At 41.2% G+C, this 24,042-nt stretch overlaps 1 protein-coding gene across 2 annotated transcripts in view; it reads left to right on the forward strand.

Moving 5' to 3' along the window:
- Nucleotides 1-8,800: 8,800 nt before the first annotated feature.
- The window catches only part of chd1 (chromodomain helicase DNA binding protein 1), a 194,877-nt gene continuing 179,635 nt past the window's right edge, over nt 8,801-24,042 (forward strand). For both annotated transcript variants that reach the window (XM_043709918.2, XM_043709925.2), the window contains exons 1-2: nt 8,801-8,996; nt 10,003-10,203. In XM_043709918.2, coding sequence (XP_043565853.2) covers nt 10,151-10,203 — 53 coding nt within the window. In that variant the 5' untranslated portion in view covers nt 8,801-8,996; nt 10,003-10,150. The remainder of the gene's footprint in view (nt 8,997-10,002; nt 10,204-24,042) is intronic.

Raw genomic sequence — 24,042 nt, forward strand, 5'->3', positions numbered from 1 at the left:
CAAAGTTACTAGACTAATAATTCAGAACCCCAGGCTAATGTTCTGGGCGCATGGATTGAAATCTCATTTTGCCAATGCTAAACTTAAAATTGAATAAAACATCTAGAATAAGCAACTAGCCAATGGTGACTGCCAACGATTGTAATTCAGAACCCATCTGATTTACTCACACGCTTTAGGAAAGCTGCTGTTATTACCTGGACTGGCTTACATGTGTAGATCCACAGCAATGTGGATGATGTTTAATGAGAAATGCTGGCCATCAGCAATGCCCACATCTCATTAATGAATGATTTAAGAGAAAACATTGAGAACTTGAATCATCAGCTTTCTCCAAAACAGTTGATACCAAGATCCAGGAGATTGGTGAAACATCAATAGTCATCTCAGTAAAGCAGAAATGAAGTCAGAAACATGGAGGTGGGTGTAGCGTGCAGAGTTAATGTTAAATTTGGAAATGAGACTGTCTACATCATCAAACGTGTGAGATTTCATGACAGCAGAATCAATTGAGAGACGTGATGCCTCATATTGAGCCTTGGATTATATGTAGTTAGGAGAGAGTGCTCAATGAAAGTTAAATTATGCCAGCAAATTCACATCCCACAGTGTCTCTATCAATTCTAATCAAGGGCATAACCTAAACCAAAAAGCAAAACAAAGATGACAGAGAGTCATGTGTTTAGATTAGATTAGATTAGATTACTTACAGTGCGGAAACAGGCCCTTCGGCCCAACAAGTCCACACCGACCCGCCGAAGCGCAACCCACCCATTCCCCTACATTAATCCCTTTTACCTAACACTATGGGCAATTTAGCCTGGCCAATTCACCTGACCTGCACATCTTTGGACTGTGGGAGGAAACCGGAGCACCCGGAGGAAACCCACGCAGACACAGGGAGAACGTGCAAACTCCACACAGTCAGTCGCCTGAGTCGGGAATTGAACCCGGGTCTCTGGCACTGTGAGGCATAACAATCCAAGGATAAATGTCCTTGTGGGTTGTCTTGATACTACTATGGGGAAAGATTTAATCTAACTTGACAAATGATTGGATACCAGGATATAACGTCAGAAAGGAAAAGCAAAATGCAGAAAGGACTGGGAGAGACTGTTAGCACTAATGGAAGAAATAGTAGGTGCTGGGGGTGGGGGGGTGGGGGTGGTGGTGGGGGCGTGGGAGGGAATGTTCAGAAGAAGCAAGACTAAAATATGGTTTCAATTGTGTTTACAATGCAGGTACGTGGATACATGCAGTGTCGTGAATAAAATTGGTGAGCTGTAGACACTAGAGTACAATAGGAGAAAGTGAGGACTGCAGATGCTGGAGATCAGAGTCAAGAGTGTGGTGCTGGAAAAGCACAGAAGGTCAGGCAGCATACAAGGAGCAGGAGAATTGACATTTGGGGCAAGAGCCCTTCAGCAGGAATGGAATTGTATATGGATGGTTTGGTATATAGGAGACCTAAAACAAAAAGGGAAAATTGGAAACTAAATACTCTTGGGTACGATAGGCTGGATTTTGTTTCAGGGCCCCAACATCAGGACCAAATGGAGCTCCCGAGCTTTTTTAAAAATATTCATTCATGGGGTGTGAGTGTTGCTGGGTAGACCAACATTTATTACTTATCTCGAATTGCCAAAAGGGCAGTTAAACATTAACCACATTGTTGTGAGTTTGGAGTCATATGTAGGCTAGACCAGGTAAGGATGACAGATTTCCTTCTCTGAAGGATATCAGTGAATCAGATGAGTTCTTCAAATGATTTCATGGTCATTGTTAGACTCTTTATTCCAGAATTGTTTTCAACTTGAATTCAGTTTCCACCATCTGTCATGGCATGATTCAAACTTGGCCCAAAGAACATTACCTGGGTCTCTAGATTAATAGTATAGCAAAAATATCATTAGGCCATCGCTTCCCCCTTCACTTCCTGGTGATGAAACTAGCAGAAAGGCATCAGGGAACCATCACAACATGGCTTTCTCTATTTTGCGGACCCTCCTGCCTTGAAAGCTGCGTGAACTTAGCTCAAAGTGTTGAGGAAAAATAGGAAAGGAAAAGGAGGAAGATTTAAAGAAAATATCACAGTACTGGGGAGAGGGATATTCAATTGGGGTCAGAGACAGAATCTATTTGGTTTGAGCTAACAAAAATAGAGGTACCTCCACAGGGTATACTTCATAGGACATCAACAAGTGGGAAAGATATAAATGAACAAAATTACAAGGAAGTTATAGAGAGGAGCATGAAATATATGTTATTTTCGGGAACGCTTCTTATCCTAATATAGAATGGGATGGTTATAGTGTAACGAGTAGAGAAGGGGTCAGGTTTCTGAAGTGAGAAAGTCAAGACAAATTTCTATATCAGCGTTTTTCTGGCCTAATGAGTAAGGAGCCATTGCTCGATCTGGTTGTGGGGAATGAGGGAAGTGTCAGATGAATATTTATGGGGCAGTGGTCATAATATTATAAGATTTAGGTTAGCCAGAGAGAAGAACAAGGATCAATTCTGCGGAAAACAACATTAATTGGTTATGGAAAATTTTGGCAGGACTGGTCTGTCCTGGTTAAATTGGAATAGAATATTGGTAGATAAAATGTTCAGAAAAAATGGGCTGCCTTCACATAGTTCAGATACAGTCAAGGTGCACTTCCGTGTGTGGAGCAAGTCAGACAAGTACAGCAGAGCTCTCTCACTGATGAAAGAGACAGATAAAACAAAAAAAGACGCAATGTCAGATGTCATAGGAATAACATAAGTGAGAACATAGCTAAATATCAACAATTTAGAATGGAAGAGATAAAGTAATTATTGGGGCAAAGGGAAAATAAGAGAAGACAGTGATAGCCAATAGAAAAGAAAATCCAAAACTCAATGAAAGTGGCAGGAGAGATTAATGAGGTGATTCTAAAGATGTTCAAGATCCTGGGCTTTAGAAATATCAGCTTATAGTATAAAATAGAAGCTATCAGGAGCCTTTTATAAAGGTCTGTTCTGGTATCATTTGGAGTATTGTATTCTATTCTGTGTACTTCACGTTAAGAATGATGTTAAGGTATAGCATGGATGCAAAAACGATTTATGAGCACTTCAACACGAAGATAGATTGGAGAAATTGTGGCTGTTTGCCTTAGAGAATGTTGAAAGAAGAGTTAGATTTGTTTAAATGAAGAGGGATTCATACAAAAGGAGAAACCATTTGCATTTGCAGGGGGGGTTGACAGCCAGAGAATATTGACATCAGGTGAAGAACAAGGAATCAAAGGTGACATGAGGAAACACAATTTTGTGCAGTGAGTGGGATGAACTGACTGAAAGTATAGTCAAAGCAGATTCAACTGTAGCTTTCAAAAGGGAATTGGATAATTATTTGAAGGAAAAATAATTGCAGGCTCGGGAGAAAAAGCTGTGAGCTATGGGAGTAGTTAATTTGCTCTTGAGGAAAGCTGGCTTGAACATAATGGCCAAATAGTCTCCTTCTGTACTGCAAATACCTTATGATTGTAGTGGAGTGATTTTGAAACTACAGGTCCCTTCCCCCAACCCCAAATCTTTTTACTTTTGGTTAGCGGGAACAGCTTCTCTTCCTCACATAAACCTGTCATAATCTTGTATGCCCTGATCAGATCTCTTTTCAATCTCCTTTGCCTATAAGAATAACCCAAGATTCTCCATCTACCCTTTATAGTTAAATCGTCTCATTCCTGTCATCATTCTGGCAAATCTCCTGTCACCTCTTAAAGGTCTTCACACCTTTCCTTGAGTAAAGTGACCAGACTGAACACAATGCTCCAGCTGTGATTTAAAAAAAACTTTGTTTTATATTTAGTATCTCCTATTTATGAAGTTTGAGATCCCATATACTTCCTAATGACTCCCTCAATGTATCTTACCACCTTTAAAACAACATACACCAACCCCTAAAGTTCTTCAAGTCTACTGTTTAGAACAGAGCTATTAAGTAATTATTACTTCATTGTAACCATTCTGTTGACTGTATCCCCTCACACTTCTCTGTATTAAACTCAAACTGCCTGTCATCTGCTCATTCTGCTAAACTATCTACATTCTTTTTCAGTTGACTGATATTGTCCTCAACTCTTTATCCCACCTCAAAGCTTATCATTTACAATTTTAAAATGTATATTCTATTACAGTATCCAAGTAGTTTATATAGATCAAAAAAGCATTGAACCTTAGGGAATACCACTGTCTCCACTTCCATGTTCGAAAAATAATAATTTACCATGACTGTGTTTCTCTCCTTTAAAGTAATTTTGATCCAAACTTACAATGACCCTCCTATTCCATAAGCCTCAATTTTGTTAACCAATGTTTTAGGTGGTACTTTGTCAAATGCTTTCTTAAAATCTATATAGACAAAATCCACTCAATTCTCTTAAGAAATCTTTTTTGTAACTTTATCAAAAATTCAATTAAATAAGTCAAACACAATCTGCCTTTTACAAATCTATGTGGACATTTCTTCATTATTCCATACCTTTTCCAAGTGATTGTTTTCTTTCTATTTGATTATTTCTGTATCTTACCCAACATTGATGTTAAATTTACTGGCCTGTTGTTGTTAGGAATTTTCTTCGATCCTTTCTTGAACAATATGCCCTACTTGCCACTTTTCAATCCCTTACACCTTTCCATATAGAGTTATACAGCATGGAAACAGACCGTTTGGTCCAACTCGTCTTTGCAGACCAGGTTTTCCAAACTAAAATTGTCCCACTTGCCTGCATATGACCCATATCCCTTCAAACCTTTCTTATTCATGTACCTATCCAAATGTTGTAACATTACCTGCATCTACAACTTCCTCTGGCAGTTCATTCCACATATGAACCACACTGTGTGAAAAAGTTGCCCCTCGGGTCCTTTTTAAAATATTTCTCCTCCTATGTTAAAAATACACCCCCTAATTTTGAATTCCCCCATCGAATGGAAAAGATCTTGGATATTCACCTTATCTAGACCCCTCATGACTTTATAAAACTTCTAAAAGCTCACCTCTCAACCTCCTCCGCTGCAGTGAAAAAAAAAGTCCCAGCCTATCCAGCCTCTCCTTATATCTCAAACCCTTCAGTCCCAGCAACATTCTTGTTAATCTCTTCTGACGCACTTCAGTTTATTAATATCCTTCTTATAGAATGGCGGCCAGAACTGTAGACAGTACTCCAAAGCTGGCCTCACCAACCTTCCCACTCCTCACATCTCCTTAAGCAAATTGGGATAGAAATCATCAGGATCAAGCAATCTCTCCATTCTAAGCACTTGTGGCATTTCTGTACATCATGCCTATTAATTTTTATTTTTGCTTAAAAATGTGTTGCTGGAAAAGCGCAGCAGGTCAGGCAGTATCAAAGGAGAAGGAGAATCGATGTTTCGGGCTTAAGCCCTTCTTTAGGAAAGGCTTCCTGAATAAGGGCTTATGCCCGAAACGTCGATTCTCCTTCACCTTTGATGCTGCCTGACCTGCTGCGCTTTTCCAGCAACACATTTTTAAACTCTGATCTCCAGCATCTGCAGTCCTCACTTTCTCCTTATTAATTTTTATTCTCAGTTATTTCTAGCATCTACTGATACTTCATTTCACATCCATCTCTTCCATAGCAAATCAATTATAACATATTCCAGCCTTACCTTGTATACCAAAGCACATATCATTTTTTTCTTTAATAGGCCAACATCCCTGCCTTACCACCTGCTTACTATTTACTTGATGTAGTAGATTTTTGGGTTATATTTTTATAATGACTGCCATTCTATTTTCACATTCTCTCTTAGCCAGTCTTTACTTCTTTACCTCTATTTTCAATGTACTGTATTTGATTTTAGTTCTCATGTGAATAATTCACTTGAAGTACATTATGCACTTTTTTTTGTTTCAGCATATTCTTTGTTTTTCTTGTCATCTATAGATACTTGGCTTTCATTCTCCTATATTTCTATCTTATTAGAATGTATGTCCAGTTTCAGGAGTCTACTCCTGGAAAGATTTATTTCTAAAAGACCATGATCGAACCTCTTCATGATCTTTGATTTGATTTATTACTGTCATGTGCACCGAGGTACAGTGAAAAGTGTTCTCTTACATGCTTTACTGGCAGATCACACTATGCAGGTACATCAGGGTAATAGAACAAAGTGCAGAATAAAATGTTACAGCCACTGAGAAGATGCAGAGAGAGGTTAACACTGAAGAGATCCATCCAAAAGTCTGATAACAGTGGGGAAGAAGCTGTTCTTGAATCTGATCATATGTGTTATCAATTTTTTTTACCTTTTGCCCAATGGAAGAGGATGGAAGAGAGTACAACTGAGGTGGGAGGGGTGTTTGATTATGTTGGTTGCTTTCCTGATGCTGGAAAAGCACAGCAGGTCAGACAGTATCTGAGAAGCAGGATAATTGATGTTTCGGGCATTAGCCCTTCATCATTCCTGATTCTTATGCCCAAAACGTTGATTCTCCTGCTTCTCAGATGCTGCCTGACCTGCTGTGCTTTTCCAGCACCACACTCTTGACTCTGATCTCCAGCATCTGCAGTCCTCACTTTCTCCTGCTTTCCTGATGTAACAAGAAGTATAGATGAAGTCAACGGATGGGAGCCTGGTTTGCATGATGGACTGGGCTGTGTTCACAACTCTCTGTAGTTTCTTTTGGTCTTGGGAAGAGGAGTTGCAACCCATGCTGTGATGCATCCAGATAAGATACTTTCTATGGTGCAAGTATAAACATTTGTAAGAGTCTTTATGGTCATGCCAAATTTTCTTAGCCTCCTGAGGAAGTTGAGGTGTCGCTGTACTTTGTGAACAGTAGTAGCAACAAGGTTTGTGAAGGTTTGCAGCTCAAGTTGAGGTTTAGTGTGTAGGTTTGCTCGCTGAGCTGTAGGTTTGATATCCAGACGTGTCATTACCTGGCTTGGTAACATCATCAGTGGCGACCTCCAAGTGAAGCGAAGCTGTTGTCTCCTGCTTTCTATTTATATGTTTGTCCTGGATGGGGTTCCTGGGGTTTGTGGTGCTGTCATTTCCTGTTCATTTTCTGAGGGGTTGATAGATGGGATCTAGATCTATGTGTTTGTTTATGGCATTGTGGTTGGAGTGCCAGGCCTCTAGAAATTCTCTGGCATGTCTTTGCTTAGCCTGTCCCAGGATAGATGTGTTGTCCCAGTCGAAATGGTGTTTTTTTTCTCTGTGTATAGGGGTACGAGGGAGAGAGAGTTGTGTCTTTTTGTGGCTAGCCTGGTGTTCGTGTATCCTGGTGGCTAACTTTCTTCCTGTTTGTCCCACATAGCGTTTCTGGCAGTCCTTGCATGAACTTTTGTCCATGGGATGTACTGAGTATTTTAAGTTTGTTAGTTTTTGTTTGAGAGTGTTGGTGGGTTTGTGTGCTACTAGGATTCCGAGGGGTCTTAGTAGTCTGGCTGTCATTTCTGGGACAACACATCTATCCTGGGACAGGCTAAGCAAAGACGTGCCAGAGAATTCCTAGAGGCCTGGCACTCCAACCACAACGCCATAAACAAACACACAGATCTGGATACCATCTATCAACCCCTCAGAAAACAACAGGAAATGACATCACCACAAACCCCAGGAACCCCATCCAGGACAAACATATAAATAGAAAGCAGGAGACAACAGCTTTGCTTCACTTGGAGGTCGCCACTGATGATGTTACCTAGCTAGGTAATGAAATGTCTGAATATCAAACCTACAGCTCAGCGAGCAAACCTACACCCTAAAGTAGTAGCAATGTGGGTGGACCAGGACAAATTGTTTGTGATTGTCACACCTAGGAACTTGACAATCTCCACCTTGGCACCATGGTGCAGTCACAAGCGTGCCATCCGCTTTGTTTCCTGAAGTCAATGATCAGCTCCTTTATTTTGCTGATGCTGGTGCAGAAATTGTTGTCTCTACACCATGCCATCAAGCACGCTATCTCCTTCCTATATCCTGTCCAGTCTTTGTTTGAAATCTGACCAACAATGACAGTGTAGTTTTGAGTTCTTAAGTTCTGTACATAAAAGGCGAGATCTTGGCAATTATTTTCTGATCCATGGATAAGTAGGGTGATTCTTTTGGTGTTAATTTGATCTCCACATGAGCTGGGGAGCCAACTGGGTTGAGTGGTAAACAGCTGGTAACTCCTCATGTGCCTAATGAACAGTCTGTTTGATTTTCTTTTCTGTTGATTTTGGGCTTTAGGTTGAACAAAAATCAAAGATTTTGTAAGTTCCATACATCAAGCTGAATCCAGGTTGATCTATTATGTTACATTATCTCCAATTTTTTTAAAGTGGCATTCTTTAAACATACAAGCTGGTAGTCAACACTGGGTCGGTTCTGTTATCGCTGGCCAAATCACAAATTTATTGGTACACTTCATTTGTTTTTTTTGGGGGGGGGGGGTGGAAATTGGCAACGATGAAATCTTGAGGTGCAGCGGCTGAATTCAATGTCTGTGCAGGTGGCAATGACTGACATGGGTGTGGAATTCGACTTGGGGATCCGTGCCCTAAAAGACTTGTTACCAGCGCCTATTTTAAATACTCTTTCCCCCCTATCAGTTTGCAATATTTCAGTGCAGGGTTATGAGAGAGTAAAGTTGGATGTTGCTGGCACTGTCTTGCGAGTTAATGTTCGGCTGCTGGAGCTTGCAGCCCCTCCCCTGCCTGTCAGCCCCGGGCAGTGGCTCCGTCCCTCGGCGTGCGGGTGACGTCATTGCCTAGCCCGTCACCGTCCCGTCCTGGCCCGAAGTGTGAACGCGAGTCATGGCGGCGGTGCCTACCGGCAGGGACAGACTATAGTGGATGTGTACAGGGGGTATTGGGTACACAAAACTAAAAAAAAAAGACTGTTGTGGTCGACAGTCCAACTGAACAATAAAGAGGGAGAAATAATACGAAGGAAAACAAAAACAAAGTAGAAACAGGGACACGGCAGATAAGGAGAAGAACCAGAGGCGCCGGGTGAGCAATATCCTTCCTCGCTTCCTGCTGGAGTTTACCTCCGATTCCACCCCCCCCCCCCCGGGTTCACGCAGACGGAGGGACAGGGAACAGGCAGATGGAACTAGAGGAGTGGGGCGCGAGCTCCGGGCCAGCGTTCGGCCGGGGGAGGGTGGGCGTTCGAATGGAACGCGCCGGCTCTCGTGCCCCAACACGGCTCGCGCACATTCCATCAGCTGCAAAGCGTCTCCTTGGCCTTGTGCGCCGGCGGCGGGGGGTGGAGAGGCAGGCGGATTGCTCCCCGGCACAAGCTCATACACACTCACACACACACTCTCTCTGTGTCTGCCCCGACCACCACCAGCCGCTCTACAGCGCACTAGGCCCCAGCCCCGGGCCTGGGGATGGATGTACACTGTAATCACACTGCCTGACCCAGGCAGGCGCTTTGTTGGCTACCGAAGGCCCAGCATACAACCGCGCCGATATTACACCACGATGTTTTTAAAGAAAGACTGCAGGCGTTTACAAAAACGATATAACACCCCCCTTCTCCCCCCCTCCCAGTTCTGAGATTTCTGTCTCCACACCACCTTTTTGTCTGTCTTGTTTTCTTGCCCGGAATCGGGGAAGCTGTGCTCGATGACGAGCGAATGTGGTATTGCTGTTCTCCTGCAAAATGACTATTTTCGTTAGACACTAATGGTGGAAACGACATTTACAAGGTGGTCATTTGTTGCGATTATCGAGATTGTCTTTTACAATTACATTTATTCAGCAAGTCGCAGTCAACAATCGGCATGGTAATCTCACACCGTATGAAAACGAAACCTAGACAATTGGAATCGATCGATAAACGAAAGCAGCACATTTCCCCCCCCCCCCCCCCCCATGACCTGTATGCTCACAATCGATGCCAGTGACTTGGTTTTGTCAGACAGCGATTACTGTGTCATAATACGCGATCCGCGCTCATCTGTAATTTGAGACGGTCGAATCCTAAAGTCCTAAATGTCTCTTCCTACAGAAACGTGGGATTTTCATTTGGAGGATAAGCAGAAGTTTCAGAATCACTTTGGAACGAAATATAAGTTTTTTGTTTCGGAGGAGGATCTTAGAAGTTTCCAAGCTTCAGTGAAGGTTTTCCTGTGATAGTTTCCTTTTCAGCCCTGGAAATGGAGGGTCACGGTGACGAGGACAGCGTCAGTAACAGCAGTGGAGACTCCAGGTATTAGACGCTTTATTGTAGAGTTTGTAAGCAGTTGAAATGTGTTCTGTACTTAATGCACGACAGCAGTCGGATGTAAATCTGTTTTAGTGGCAGATTTGTGGCTGTGCATATTAAACGAGCTTCTCAGTGCCTAGTAACTAATACAGTTCAACACTACAGCAAATTCTACATTACAGTAAATATTAATGTGGATACTGATGTCAGAAGAAGATGCAAACTTTGGTGTAATTGGCACTGAAAAACATCAAAACATATTTGTCTCCAACACTATATTGCTATTTTAGGTTTGTTTGCTATTATAATTGGACATAATGTCCCTGCAAGTATTATTGTCAGACATCAGGAGTTAGAAGTAGGCAATTCAGCCCCTCAACTTGCTCTACCATGTATGTTCTCATTGATCTCATTTCTACTTTCCTACCTGTTGTCTGAAACCCTTTAGCCCATTACTAATTTAAAATCTATCTCCACAAATTTATTTCGTGTCCCAGCATCCATTGTACTCTGGGGTAGTGAATTCCACAGATACATAACCTTTTGAGAGAAATAATGCTTCCTCATCTCTTTTAAAAATGCCAACCTTAGCCTAAAACTATTACCTCTCGTTCTCGAGGGTCATTGAGATTTTTAAAGCACCAAAAGAGGCCCATCGTGTCCATGCAGATATCAAACATCCACGTATTCTAATCCCATTTTCCAGCACTTGTTTCAAGTGTTTATTTAAATAGTTCCTAAGTGTCTTGAGTGTTTTTGTCTCTACCACGCTTTTTAGACAATGAGTTCCAACTACCTACAACCTTCTGGATGAAAAACATGCTCAAATCCCCTCAAAGCCTCCTTTTCCTTAACATAAAAGTTCCCTTAGTTATTGACCCCTCTACTAAGAGGACAAGTTTCACTCTATTTACCCGGTCTATTCGCTCAGAACCTTATACTGCAATCAGATCCCTCTTCGTCTTTCTCTGCTGTATGGAAAACAACACAGCCTATCTAGTCTCTCTTCATAGCTGAATTGCTTCAACCAGGGCAACATCCTAATCAATTTCTTGTGCATAAGCTCCAGTGTAATCACATCATTCCTGTTGTATGGTGATTAGAATTGTACAGTATTTCAGCTGTGGCATTACTAATATAATATACTCCATTATAACTGACTTGCTCTTATATTCATTGCCTTGACTAATAAAGGTAAGTATCCCATATGCATTCTTAACCACCTTGCCTACCTATCCTGCTGTCTTCATGGCTTTCTGGACATACACATCCAAGATCCCTCTGATCATCTGTATTTCTTAGGGTACTAACATTTAATGTATACTTCCTTGCCTTGTTACTCCTCTCAAAGGTATCATCTCAAGCTTTTTGGGATTTTGCTTTCCACTGTTTAACCATCTGTCCAGTACATCTATATCGTTCTGTAGTTAAGGATTTCATCCTTGCTATTTACCACACCAAGAATTTTCATGTCATCTGCAAACTTTGTGATTTAATTTCTGCATTTATGTCTGGATCATTTAAAAAACAAGGGATCCAGCACTGAATCTTCTATTAATGCCACTGGGCATAGGGTTCCATCACAAATTGCATTTGAGCATCACCCTCTGCTTCGTGCCACCATGCCAATGTTGGATCAATGTTGCAAATTGCCTTGGGACCCATGGGCTCTTAGCTTCTTATTCAGTCTGTTACGCGAGTCCTCGTCAAGAGTCTTAATGAGGTTCATGGAGACTACATTAGCTGCACTACCTTTAATTATACACCTAGTTACATCCTCACAAAATGCTATCAAATCTTTGATTAGTCCTTGCTTTTCCAAGTGGAGATTAATTTTATCCCTGTATTTTTTCCTATAGTTTCCTCATCACAGCTATTAGATCACGGGTGTAGTTTCCTGATTTATCCCTACCACCCTTCTTGAAAAATGGTATAGCATTACCTGTCCCCCAGTTTGATGGTACCCTTCCTGTGGCCAGAGCGGATTTGAAAATTAATGTCCACATTTTTGCGATCTCTTCACTTGCTTCCCAAAACAGTCTGGGATTCATGTCATCTTAAGCCTGGGGATTTATCCACTTGTAAACCTGCTGAAAATAATCTTCTAAATCTACAATGCTAATTTGTAATATTATGGTCCTCCTCCCTGATTTCTATACCTACACTGTCCTTTTTTTTTCTCTCTTCAGATATTGAATTGAATTGCACCCACAGGTATGATTTGTCAGAAACAGTATTCTTGTATTCGCCATTCTTGGTGGAAAATTGCTGACTGGGCCATTCAGAACTTTTTCTGGCTTTCTTGCAACTTCAGCATCTGGCTACTTTGTTCACTGACTTCTGAGATCTGACCTTGCAATGCTTTGGCAAAATATTTCAGCAGCTTCTCATCAAGCAAACAAGAAATCATTGATGTGGGCCTTTTGCTCCTTCCTCATAATTTAAATAAATTCATGGGGTGAGAGATTAAATCATGAAAATGGGTTGTTACAGAGTCTAGAAACAGAACTTTCAGCTCACTGTGCTTATGTCAACCAAAAAAACACCAAACTACACTAATCCCATTTACCTGAACTTGGTCCGTAGCCATACTATGCCCTGACATTTTAAGTATTCATACAGATGCTTCATAAATGTTGAGATGCTTTCCTCTCAGGTGGAAATTTCTTTATCAGATCTCCTTTAAACACTTAATCCTCACCTTCAACATCTGCTTTCTAGTCTTAGACATGTCTGCCATGGGGAAGAGATTCTCTATCTCTCTACTCTGCCTATGCCTCTCATAACTTTGTATACTTCAATCAGATCACCTTTTAGCTTCCTCTGCTCCAATGAAAATAAACCCAGCTTATCTAGTCTTTCCTCATAGCTGAAACATTTCATCACAGCCAATTTTGGATTTTACCTTTTGGAGCAGCATTCCATGTGGCACTTTGTCCAGAGGCCTTACTGACGTCCATGTAAACCGCATCAGCTGCACTAACCTAGTCAGTATATTTGTCACCTTTTCAAAGACTCAATTAATTTAGTTAGACAGGATTTCCCTCTAACAAATTCTGTCGATCTCTGATTAATCCTTGCCTTTCCAAGTATTGGTTAATTTTTTTTAAGATTCCCTACAGTGTGGAAACAGGCCCTTCGGCTCAACAAGTCCACACCGACACTCCGAAGAGTAACCCACCCAGTCCCGTTTTCCTCTGACTAATGCACCTCACACTATGGGCAATTTAGCGTGGCCAATTCAACTGACCTGTACATCTTTGGACTGAGGAAACCGGAGCACATGGAGGGGACCCATGCAGACAGTGGGAAAACATGCAAACTCCACGCTGCCAGTGCTAACCACTGAGCCACCATGCCACCCCATTTGAGTGAAACAGCTGAGTGATGTGAATGTGGCACACCCTAAACATGTTAACTCCTGCAGCTGGGTATTGCCTCTATAATATCCTGTGATCTATGTAAATTCAAGTTTCAAGTCACCAAGCAATAAGATTTTTTCAATAATCTACTGACTATTTTACCTAAATTCCCAACCCAGTGCCACACCACTCCCCTTGCAGGTTGAATAAGACCATTACAAATTCTCAGAAATACATACCTGAACATTTATAAATTTAAATATAGCTGTTCTTAGGCTTCAGTCACATGAAACTGTTATACATTTGCTCTCATATTGCCATACGTTTAGTGAATTTGTGGTCCTGTGACACAATCATGGTTGCTGTAGTTGCTTCTATGGGCAAGCACTATGGGCAATTTAGCATGGCCAGTTCACCTGACCTGCACATCTTTGCATTGTGGGAGGAAACCCATGCAGACATGGGAAGAATGTGCAAACTCCACACAGACAGTCGTCCGAGGTGGGAATCGAACCCGGGTCCCTGGCACTGTTGCGCAGCATTGCTAACCACTGAGCCACCATGCTGCCACTGTCCTCAATAATCCTGTCCCTAAGATTTTTTTCCAATAACTCCTCTAACTTTGACATCACACTAATTGGTCTATAATTCATTGGCTTATTCCTGTTGCCCTTTTTGAATGAAGGAATTACATTAGCTATCCTCCAATCATCTGGCAGTTCACCTGTGGCCAGTGAAGTATCTGCCAGAACCCCAGTAATCTCTTCCCTTGCCTCTATGGCAGCTTGGGATACATCTCATCAGGACCAAGGGATTTATGTGTCTGTATGCCCATATATAAAGCATCTGATACCTCCTATTAATTGTAATGTTCTCTGGAACCTCACCATTCCAGCTGAAATCCGCAGCTACACTGTCTTTCTCCTCTGTGAGTACAGATGAAAAGTATTTATTTAAGACCTCACTCACACTCATTGGCTCCACACATAGGTTGCCCCTTGGGTTTCTAATAGGTTCCATTCTTCGCTGGTAATCTTTTAACTATTAGAAAGCCTTCAGGTTTTCCTTTATCCCATCTGCCAAAGATATTTTGTGGCCTCTCTTTGCCCTCCTAATTTCTTTTTTAAGCACTACACCCTTCATACTTTTGAAGGATTTCACCTGTGTTTAAAGCTCTTTAAATAAGCTTCCTTCTTTATCGAACTCTTGATATCTCTTGACCTCCAAGGTTCCCTGGTCCTTCCCATAAGAGGAAAATGCTGGATCTGAATTCACATTATACTACTTTTTAAAAAAATAACTTCCATTTTCCAAATGTAGACTTACCTGCAAGAAGCTGGTCGCAGTCTTTGTTTGCCAGGTCCTGACTAATGATACTGAGGTCTATCTTCCGCCAATTTAAACGCAACTTCTGCGCTGTCCTCGTCCCTTTCCATAATGATTTTGAAATTCAGTTATGGCCACTATCCTGAAATCCTCACCCACTGAAACTTCAACCACTTGACCAGCTTCATTCCCTAGGATAGCTCTAGCACTGCCAATCTCTGGTAGGACTATTTACATATTGACACAAAAAGCTGTCCTAAATGCACTTTAAAAATTCCACCATGTGTAATCCTTTCTCACTAAGGTGATCCCGGTTAATTGGGGGATGTTTCCTGATGAAGAGCTTATGCTTGAAATGTCGACTGTCCTGCTCCTCAGATGCTGCCTGACCTGCTGTGCTTTTCCAGCAACACACTTTTTTACTCTGATCCCAGTTAATGTTAGCACAGTTCAAGTACCCTACAACTATAACCCTGTTTCTCTTGTACCTTTCCGTGATTTGCCTACATGTCTGCTCCTCTATCTCCTTCTGTCTGTTGGAAGGCCTGTTGTATAATCCCAGCAACTTAATCACCCCTTTATTTTATTTCTGAGCTATACCCAGGTGGTCCCATGATGGTTTCCTTGATCAATAATGCCTCCCTTATCTAGCTTATTTCTCTCACTGTGCCTGAAACCTCTATACACTTGAATGTTGAGCTGCCAATCCTGTCTTTCCTTCAGACATGACTGTGATTGAAACAATATCATATTCACACCTGTTGATCAAAACTGTAAGTTCTGCCTTGCTAGTCAAGGTTCTTGAATTAAAATGGATAACTTTAGCTTTCTAGATCTCCCATGTGCCTTAGTGTGCTTACTGGACCAACCTAATATTCCTCCTTTATCTGGTTGGACCTTGCTCCTGACTTTTCAATTACTCTGTGCACCCTCCCCCTTCCAGATCAATTTCAAACCTTCTAGCAAGGATATTGGACCCATTCCAATTCAGGTGCAGCCCATCTTGCTTGCACAGCTCCCACCTACCCAAGAAGCTGTCCCAATGATCCAAAAATCTAAATCCTTCCATCCTATACCATCCATTTGGCCACACATTCATATGACTTAGCAGGAATGACAGTGGAGGAACAATGGCAGATATTTCTGTGTATAATGCAGAAGATGCAGGATCAGTACATTCCAAAAAGGAAGAAAGATCCTAGGAGGAGGCATGGGTGGCCATGGCTGACAAGGGAAGTTAAGAAACATATAAAGTTAAAAGAGGAAAAAGTATAACATTAGCAAAGATGAGTGGGAAAACGGAGGACTGGGAAGCTTTTAAAGAACAACAGAGGATTACTAAGAAGGAAATACGCAGAGAAAAAATGAGGTTCGAAGGTAAACTGGCCAAAAATATAAAGGAGGATAGTAAAAGCTTTTTTAGGTATGTGAAAGGAAAAAAAATGGTTAAGACTAAAATTGGACCCTTGAAGACAGAAACAGGGGAATATATTACGGGGAACAAAGAAATGGCAGAAGAATTGAATTGGTACTTCAGATCTGTGTTCACTGGAGAAGACACAAGCAATCTCCCTGAGGTAACAGTGGCTGAAGGACCTGAACTTAAGGGAATTTATATTTGCCAGGAATTGGTGTTGGAGAGACTGTTAGGCCTGAAGGTTGATAAGTCCCCGGGGCCTGATGGTCTACATCCCAGGGTACTGAAGGAGGTGGCTTGAGAAAACATGGATGCGTTGGTGATTATTTTCCAGAGTTCGATAGATTCGGGATCAGTTCCTGCGGATTGGAGGGTGGCTAATGTTGTACCACTTTTTAAGAAAGGTGGGAGAGAGAAAGCAGGAAATTATAGACCAGTTCGTCTGACCTCAGTGGTGGGAAAGATGCTGGAGTTAATTATGGCACATCTGGATAGTAGTAACAGGATAGGTCAGTCAGCATGGATTTATGAAGGGGAAATCATGCTTGACTAATCCTCTGGAATTTTGTGAGGATGTAACTCTGAAGATCGACGAGGGAGATCCAGTAGATGTAGTGTATCTGGACTTTCAGAAAGCTTTTTATAAAGTCCCACATAGGAGGTTGGTGAGCAAAATTAGGGCGGATGGTATTGGGGGCAAAGTACTAACTTGGATTGAAAGTTGGTTGGCTGACAGGAAACAAAGAGTAGTGATAAACGGCTCCATTTCGGAATGGCAGGCAGTGATCAGTGGGGTACTGCAGGGATCAGTGCTGAGACCACAGCTTTTTACAATATATATTGATGATATAGAAGATGGTATTAGTAATAACATTAGCAAATTTGCTGATGATACTAAGCTGGGTGGCAGGGTGAAATGTGAGGAGCATGTTAGGAGATTACAGGGTGACCTGGACAGGTTAGGTGAGTGGTCAGATGCAATCAATTTAGGTAAAGGGGCAGTACAAAGAGATTTGGGTGTTCTTGTACACTAGTCAATGAAGGTAAGCATGCAGATACAGCAGGTAGTGAAGAAGGCTAATAGCATGCTGGCCTTCATAACAAGAGGAATTGAGTATAGAAGCAAAGAGGTTCTTCTGAGCTGTACAGGGCCCTGGTGAGACTACACCTGGAGTATTGTGTGCAGTTCTGGTCTCCAAATTTGAGGAAAGACATTCTGGCTATTGAGGGAGTGCAGTGTAGGTTCACGAGGTCAATTCCTGGAATGGCGGGACTACCTTACGCTGAAAGACTGGAGCAACTGGGCTTATATACCCTTGAGTTTAGAAGACTGAGAGGGGATCTGATTGAGACATATAAGATCATTAAAGGATTGGACACTCTGGAGGCAGGAAACATGTTTCCGCTGATGGGTGAGTGCCGACCCAGAGGACACAGCTTAAAAATACGGGGTAGACCATTTAGGACAGAGATGAGGAGAAACTTCTTCACCCAGAGAGTGGTGGCTGTGTGGAATGCTCTGCCCCAAAGGGCAGTGGAGGCCCAGTCTCTGGATTCATTTAAGAAAGAGTTGGATAGAGCTCTCAAGGATAGTGGAATCAAGGGTTATGGAGCTAAGGCAGGAACAGGATACTGATTAAGGATGATCAGCCATGATCATATTGAATGGTGGTGCAGGCTCGAAGGGCAGAATGGCCTACTCCTGCACCTATTGTCTATTGACTTATCTTCCTATTTCCAGACTCAGTACCATGTGGCGCTGGAAGTAATCCAGAGATTACAACTTTAGCAGTCTTCATCTTTAATCAATATCTAATTCTTTCAATTCCTGTTGCAGGACTTTATTTTTAAAAATTCATGTTGTTGGTACTGATGTACCATGACAGCTGGCTGTTCACTGTCTCCTTTCAGAATGTCACACAGCCACTCTGGAACGTCCCTGACCTTGGCACCAGGGAGGCAACATATCTTTGCTGTTGCTGCAGAGCCATCTTTTTCTCATTTGTGTGCGCTCCTGGCTGGCCGGCCAGCAATTTTTGCCCATCCTAGTTGCCCTTGATAAAGTGGTGGTGAGCTGTCATCTTGAATTGTTGCAATCCATTTGCTGTGGGTTTTCCCACAATGCCCTTCGGGAAGGAATTCCAGAATTTTGAGCCAGTGAGTATGAAGGATGGCGATATATTTCCCAGTCAGGTTGGTGAATGGCTTGGAGGGAATCTAGCAGGTCGTGGTGTTCCCATGTATCTGCTGTCCTTGTCCTTGCAGATGCTATGTAAGGATCTTCGGTGAATTATGACGGTGCATCCTGTAGATAGTACACACAGCTGTTATTGAGCATTGGTCGAGGGAGTGGCTGCTTGTGGATGTGCCAATCAAGTGGGCTGCTTTGGATAGCTTTAGGCTTCTTGAATGTTGTCAGCGCTGCATTCATCCAGGCAAATTGGGTGTATTCCATCTCACTCTTGACTTGTGCCTTGTCGACGCTGAATGCGCTTTGGGGAGTGGGAAGGTGATTTACCCACTACAGTATTCCTTGCCTCTGACCTGTTCATGTAACCACTGTGTTTATGTAGCAACTCCAGTTGAGTTTCTCCACTTAGAATTGAATTTCCTATCACCAAAGCTCTCCCAGTCGTCTTCCTGTGTTGCTGTGCAGTAGAGACAACCGTGGTGCCACAAACCTGGCTGTTGCTGCTTTCCCTCGAGAGGGGTTTTCCCCAACAGTATCCAAAATTTATATCTGTTCGAGGGGGGAATGACCCCAGAAAGCTCCTGCACCTCCTACCCACACTTGAGTCTTTCTGGTGGTCACGCTTTTCTGCCTGTGTAGCCCTTACTTATAGATGCTAATCATGCTATTCATGACATCCTCAGCATCACGGATGCTCCATGGTGAGACCATCTGCAGCTCTGGCTGTTTCATGTGATCAATCGGGCCACTAAGGGTACTGATTTCCCACATGTTGCAGGAGGAGAATTCCATGGGGTAGAGTTTTCCCACTATGAACCTTATCAACTACAAACGTTAAACTAGAAACCAGTTACCTAAACTTGTCTGCTACTCACTAAAAGCAGATTTCTTTCTCTAACTCAATTCTCGTCCAACTACAAACCACAACTCTCTTACTTCTTGGATGCTGCGTGACCAGCTTTGCTTTTCCAGCACCACATTTTTTGACATAAACCATAAAATTAAAGATATTACCCAGTCTTTAAAGTTGGTCCCTAAACAGCAAACCCATCACTGACCCTTGACTTTGTCTCTCCTTCTGGATTCAGATTCATTCCACACCCCTCCCATTGCTGCTCTGACCGAGTTTAAACTGACCCCAGATGGTTTTTTTTGTGGAATTTATTTATTTTACTGGTAAATAAAACACAATTGTAGTCAAGCTATCATTATATATATGTGTTCATTATTTGCAGTATCTTTGACAGATTGTAAAATATCATATTACTTTAGGCCATATCATGCTAATGCATGGGCTTTATATAACTTTATTTGTGGTTTAGAATGTCAAAAGCCAGAAAATGTCCCATGTCTGCAACCTAATTTTTTACTTGAAAACAAAAAATGTTACATATATGCAGGTGATGCAGCATCTCTGAAAAGAGAGGCAGAATTAATGTTTAGGGTCATTGTTTCATTTCAATTTTACTCACTTCAGCTAATTTCATTTGCTGCTTTGAAAGTATATATTTTTGTTTGATGCAGACTTTCCTTTAATTTTAAAATGAAGAAAATTAGATGTTTAATTAGGGAATGTGGGTGTCAGAGGCAGCAGTGTGTCTCTTAGCCAACATACGTGTCATATTAAACTTCTATTTAAATTCTGCTACCACTAGTTGAGAATGAGTGTTATATCACTTTCAAGTTCTGGAATATGACATTGTCGCAAGGTTTATTTTCTCAGAAGTAGGAAATAAAAATCTACAGCTCTTTTTATTGTAATTAAGAAAGCATTGGAGACTCTGTGGAGAAGTGTGTACTTCAGGGTAATGTGTACAGAAGGCACCTCCCAAACTAATGGTTATTGCTATAATGAGAGGAGAGGGAAAGCAACCTTGTTTCTGTTCTTCTTTTTCCTATCTTAAGCAAAAATCAAGAACCAGTGGCCACTTGAATAATGTGCTGGAGGATATGGTATTGTGGAACACCCTTATGTGAAATCGGAGTCATAGAGGTATACAGCACAGAAACAGACCCTTCAGTCAAGCTCATCCATGCCCATCAGATATCCTAAACTAATCTAGTCCTATTAGCCGTTTGGCCCTTATCCCTCTAAACCCTTCCTATTCACATACCCATCCAAGTGCCTTTTAAATGTTGCAATTGTACCAGCCTCCACCACTTCCTCCAGCAGCTCATTCCATACACTCACCATCCTCTTGGGTCCCTTTTATATCTTTCCCCTCTAACTTGAAACTTATGCCCTCTAGTTCTGGACGCCCCCACCCCAGGGAAAAGACTTTGTCTATTTATCCTACCTATGCCCATCATGATTTTATAAACCTCTATAAGGTCACCCCTCAGACTCTGATACTCCAGGGAAATCAGCCCCAGACTATTCAGTCTTTGCCTGTAGCTCAAATACTTCAACCCTGGCAACACCCTTGTAGATCTTTTCTGAACCTTTCCACATTTCACAACATCCTTCCAATAGGAAGGAGACCAGAACTGCATGCAATATTTGTGCCTAACCGACATCTTGTAGAGCTGCAACACGACCTCCCAACTCCTATACTCATATGTGCTGATGAAGAGAGAATATTGCTCATGGCTGTTGCTTTTTTTTTGGGGCGGTGGACCTACTGTCATTTTAAATAGGAAGAGGTGTATTAGGGTTATTATACAGATAATTTCTGCATTTGTAGTTATCCATAAATATACATTGTAAATATAAGGCAATAACTAATAAGTCATGCAATAAATTCAGGAGAGTTCCCCTCTTCCCAGAGATTGGCTAGAAAGTAGAACTTGATTGCAAATGGAGTGATTGAGATAAATAACATACATAAATTTAAGGGAAAGCAAATGAAGCACAAGGAGAACACTAATGGAATCTTAGGAGTGGAGGCTCATGTGGAGCATAACACTCTTGTAGTCAAGTTGTGCCAAAAGGATATTTTTGAACTGTTACTTCTATGAAATCCCATGATTTATTCACAAATTGGTTCAAATGATTCTTTTTGTTTATTCCTGTGGATCTACTCTATATCAAAGGGAAGAGAAATATTGGATGCATTATTAATGATGCGTCAGTTAATTAAAAAAAGGCATCACTGTTTTGAACAAAGGCCTGTGGGGAGGGGTGGGTTTGAAACAAAAAAAAATCAGGTAATGCTCTCAAATAATTTACTGAATTGATACTGGCAATGGACCACTACTCTAAAACAACTGAATATGATTGAAGTAAATGCTAAAATAAGGATGCACAGAATAACTGTGTATACTATTTGGGTATTTCAGTATACAAATGTATCTCCTCTCGAAGGGCAACAGTTTACTACAATATTTATCAAAACACAATCAGTACTTTCACACTTCAGCTACGTTCAACTAACAATGTAGCGATTTAATTTAAAATCTACTTATTTACAAAACAATATTAGTTCTCGCAAGGATATTCTCTTTCACTTCTTAAGATACCAGAAGGGTTCAGAAAAGATTTACAATGATGTTGCCGCGATTGGAGGGATTGAGCTACAGAGAGAGGCCGAATAAGCTGGGCTATTTTCCATTGAGTGTTGGAGGTTTATAAAATCATGAGGGGTAGATAAGCTGAATAGTCAAGGCCTTTTCCCCAGAGTTTCCCCATGAGGGGGTATAGGTAAACTGGGAGGGGAAAAATTTAAAAGGAACTGAAGGGACAACTGTTTCAAACAGAGGATGGTGCATGTATTTAATGAACTGTCGGAGGAAGTGGAGGAGGATGGTGCAATTACAACATTTAAAAGGCATCTGGATAAGTTCATGAATAGGAAGGGTTTAGAGGGATAAGGGCCAAACGGCTGGCAAATGGGACTAAATTAGGTTAGGATATTGAGTCAGCATGGACGAGTTGGACCGAAGGTCTGTTTCCGTGCTATGACTCTATGTCAAGATTCTTTCAGGAAAAGAAATGTCATGAAAATAAAGTTGGGTTTGAGTATTTCAGGGTTTAATATAAAAAACAAAATCTTGTGGATGCTGTAAATCTGATTTGAAACAGGAAATCCTGGCAATATTTAGGTCAGTTAAGATGAAGAGAAAACTAGAAGTTGTTTCAAGTTATCCTTTAATCAGAACCTCTTTGAGAATTCATTGGCCTCAAACAGCAACTCTCTCTCTCCATCAGATAATCCCTGACCTACTGAGTATGTCCAATATTTTTTTAATTTAAAATTTGGTGCATTCTGATGGTATGCAGAATGATGACATTAATTTTAAGGTAGAAACATGTTTCAGTTAACTCCAGAGTTGCATCACAGCTTGTAACTTGTTGCATCATGAAGGTTTTGTATATTATATATTGGCTGAATTAACTTTTTAATCTTTTTTATCATTTATAATTATGGTTATTGTTACGTCACTAAGTATTTTCAACACTGACAGCGACAGATTTTTAATGCTAAGGAAATCAAGGTTTGTAGGGAAAAGACCAGAAAGTAGAGTTGAGACTGTTAGATTAGCCAGGATCTCATTGAATGGCAGAGCAGTATTGATGGGTTGAATGGTCTCCTTCTGTTTTTGTGTGTTATGGCCTTATAGAGCTTTGGATTCTATCAGAAGATGCCATCAGAAGGTGGCATATTTTGAGGCTTCTGGAACAAGACAGTACAGTCATAATTCAGAAGGATTTCTGATAAAACCAGATGTATGATAGGATGTCATTAGTTATATTGATGGGTAATTACAGAACTACCATGTAATGAAGTTGATTTGGCTTATTTAACACATTACTCTTCAGTTGTGTATTGCTTTTGACCATGAACGACTAATAAACTTGATCAGCAATTTAAAGTATTGTCTAGCAGAGTAACGATCAGGATTTCATCTGAGAAATTGAACTCTTGTCGTAAGTGTTGTAGGTGTGTCTACACCAAATCAATTGTGATGATTCAACAAAGTAACTCGCAACTGCCTTCTCAAGGGCAGTTAAGAATAAGGAATGAATGCTGGTTCAGCCAATGGTGCTCACAACTTGTCAAAGAATGAAAAGATTCTTTAGGAACGCTTAGTATTGCTAGTAACATTATGGTGAAAGATCTTCTAAAAGGTTTGTTGTACATTTTTCTTTGACAATAAACATTTGATAATTTGCATGCTTTTTGTTTATTTCACTGTAAAAAAAAATGGTATTCTAAATGTTACAATACTTTATCTTTGTTGGTTCATGCATTCTTTATATATTTAAAGACTTGAGCAATTTGATTATGTAGAGTAATGAAGTTCTGTGAAGAGGTTGAACTGATGTGCATGGACTTCTGAAAGGCATACAACAGACTTGTAAACAATTCAGGCTTGAATACAAAGGACAGAAGTAATGTGGCTAAATGGGTTGAGTTAAAAGAAATCCATCTTGGGTCGGTGGGTTTGTTTATGCTGTTGGGAATTGAAACAAGCTTGGCAGGGAGAGGGAATCGGAATGTTCATAAAATAAGTGCACATCATACTTTAGTAAAGGAACCAAGGCCCAGGAAGTTCAGCCTTGTTGAGCTTAAAGGGAATAAGGCAAGACTAGATGGCCCCAACTT

This window comes from Chiloscyllium plagiosum, unplaced genomic scaffold (genome assembly GCF_037043375.1).
Source record: "Chiloscyllium plagiosum isolate Xiang-an unplaced genomic scaffold, Cpla_swu_hap1 HiC_scaffold_2, whole genome shotgun sequence".
Classification (NCBI taxonomy): Eukaryota; Metazoa; Chordata; class Chondrichthyes; order Orectolobiformes; family Hemiscylliidae; genus Chiloscyllium; species Chiloscyllium plagiosum.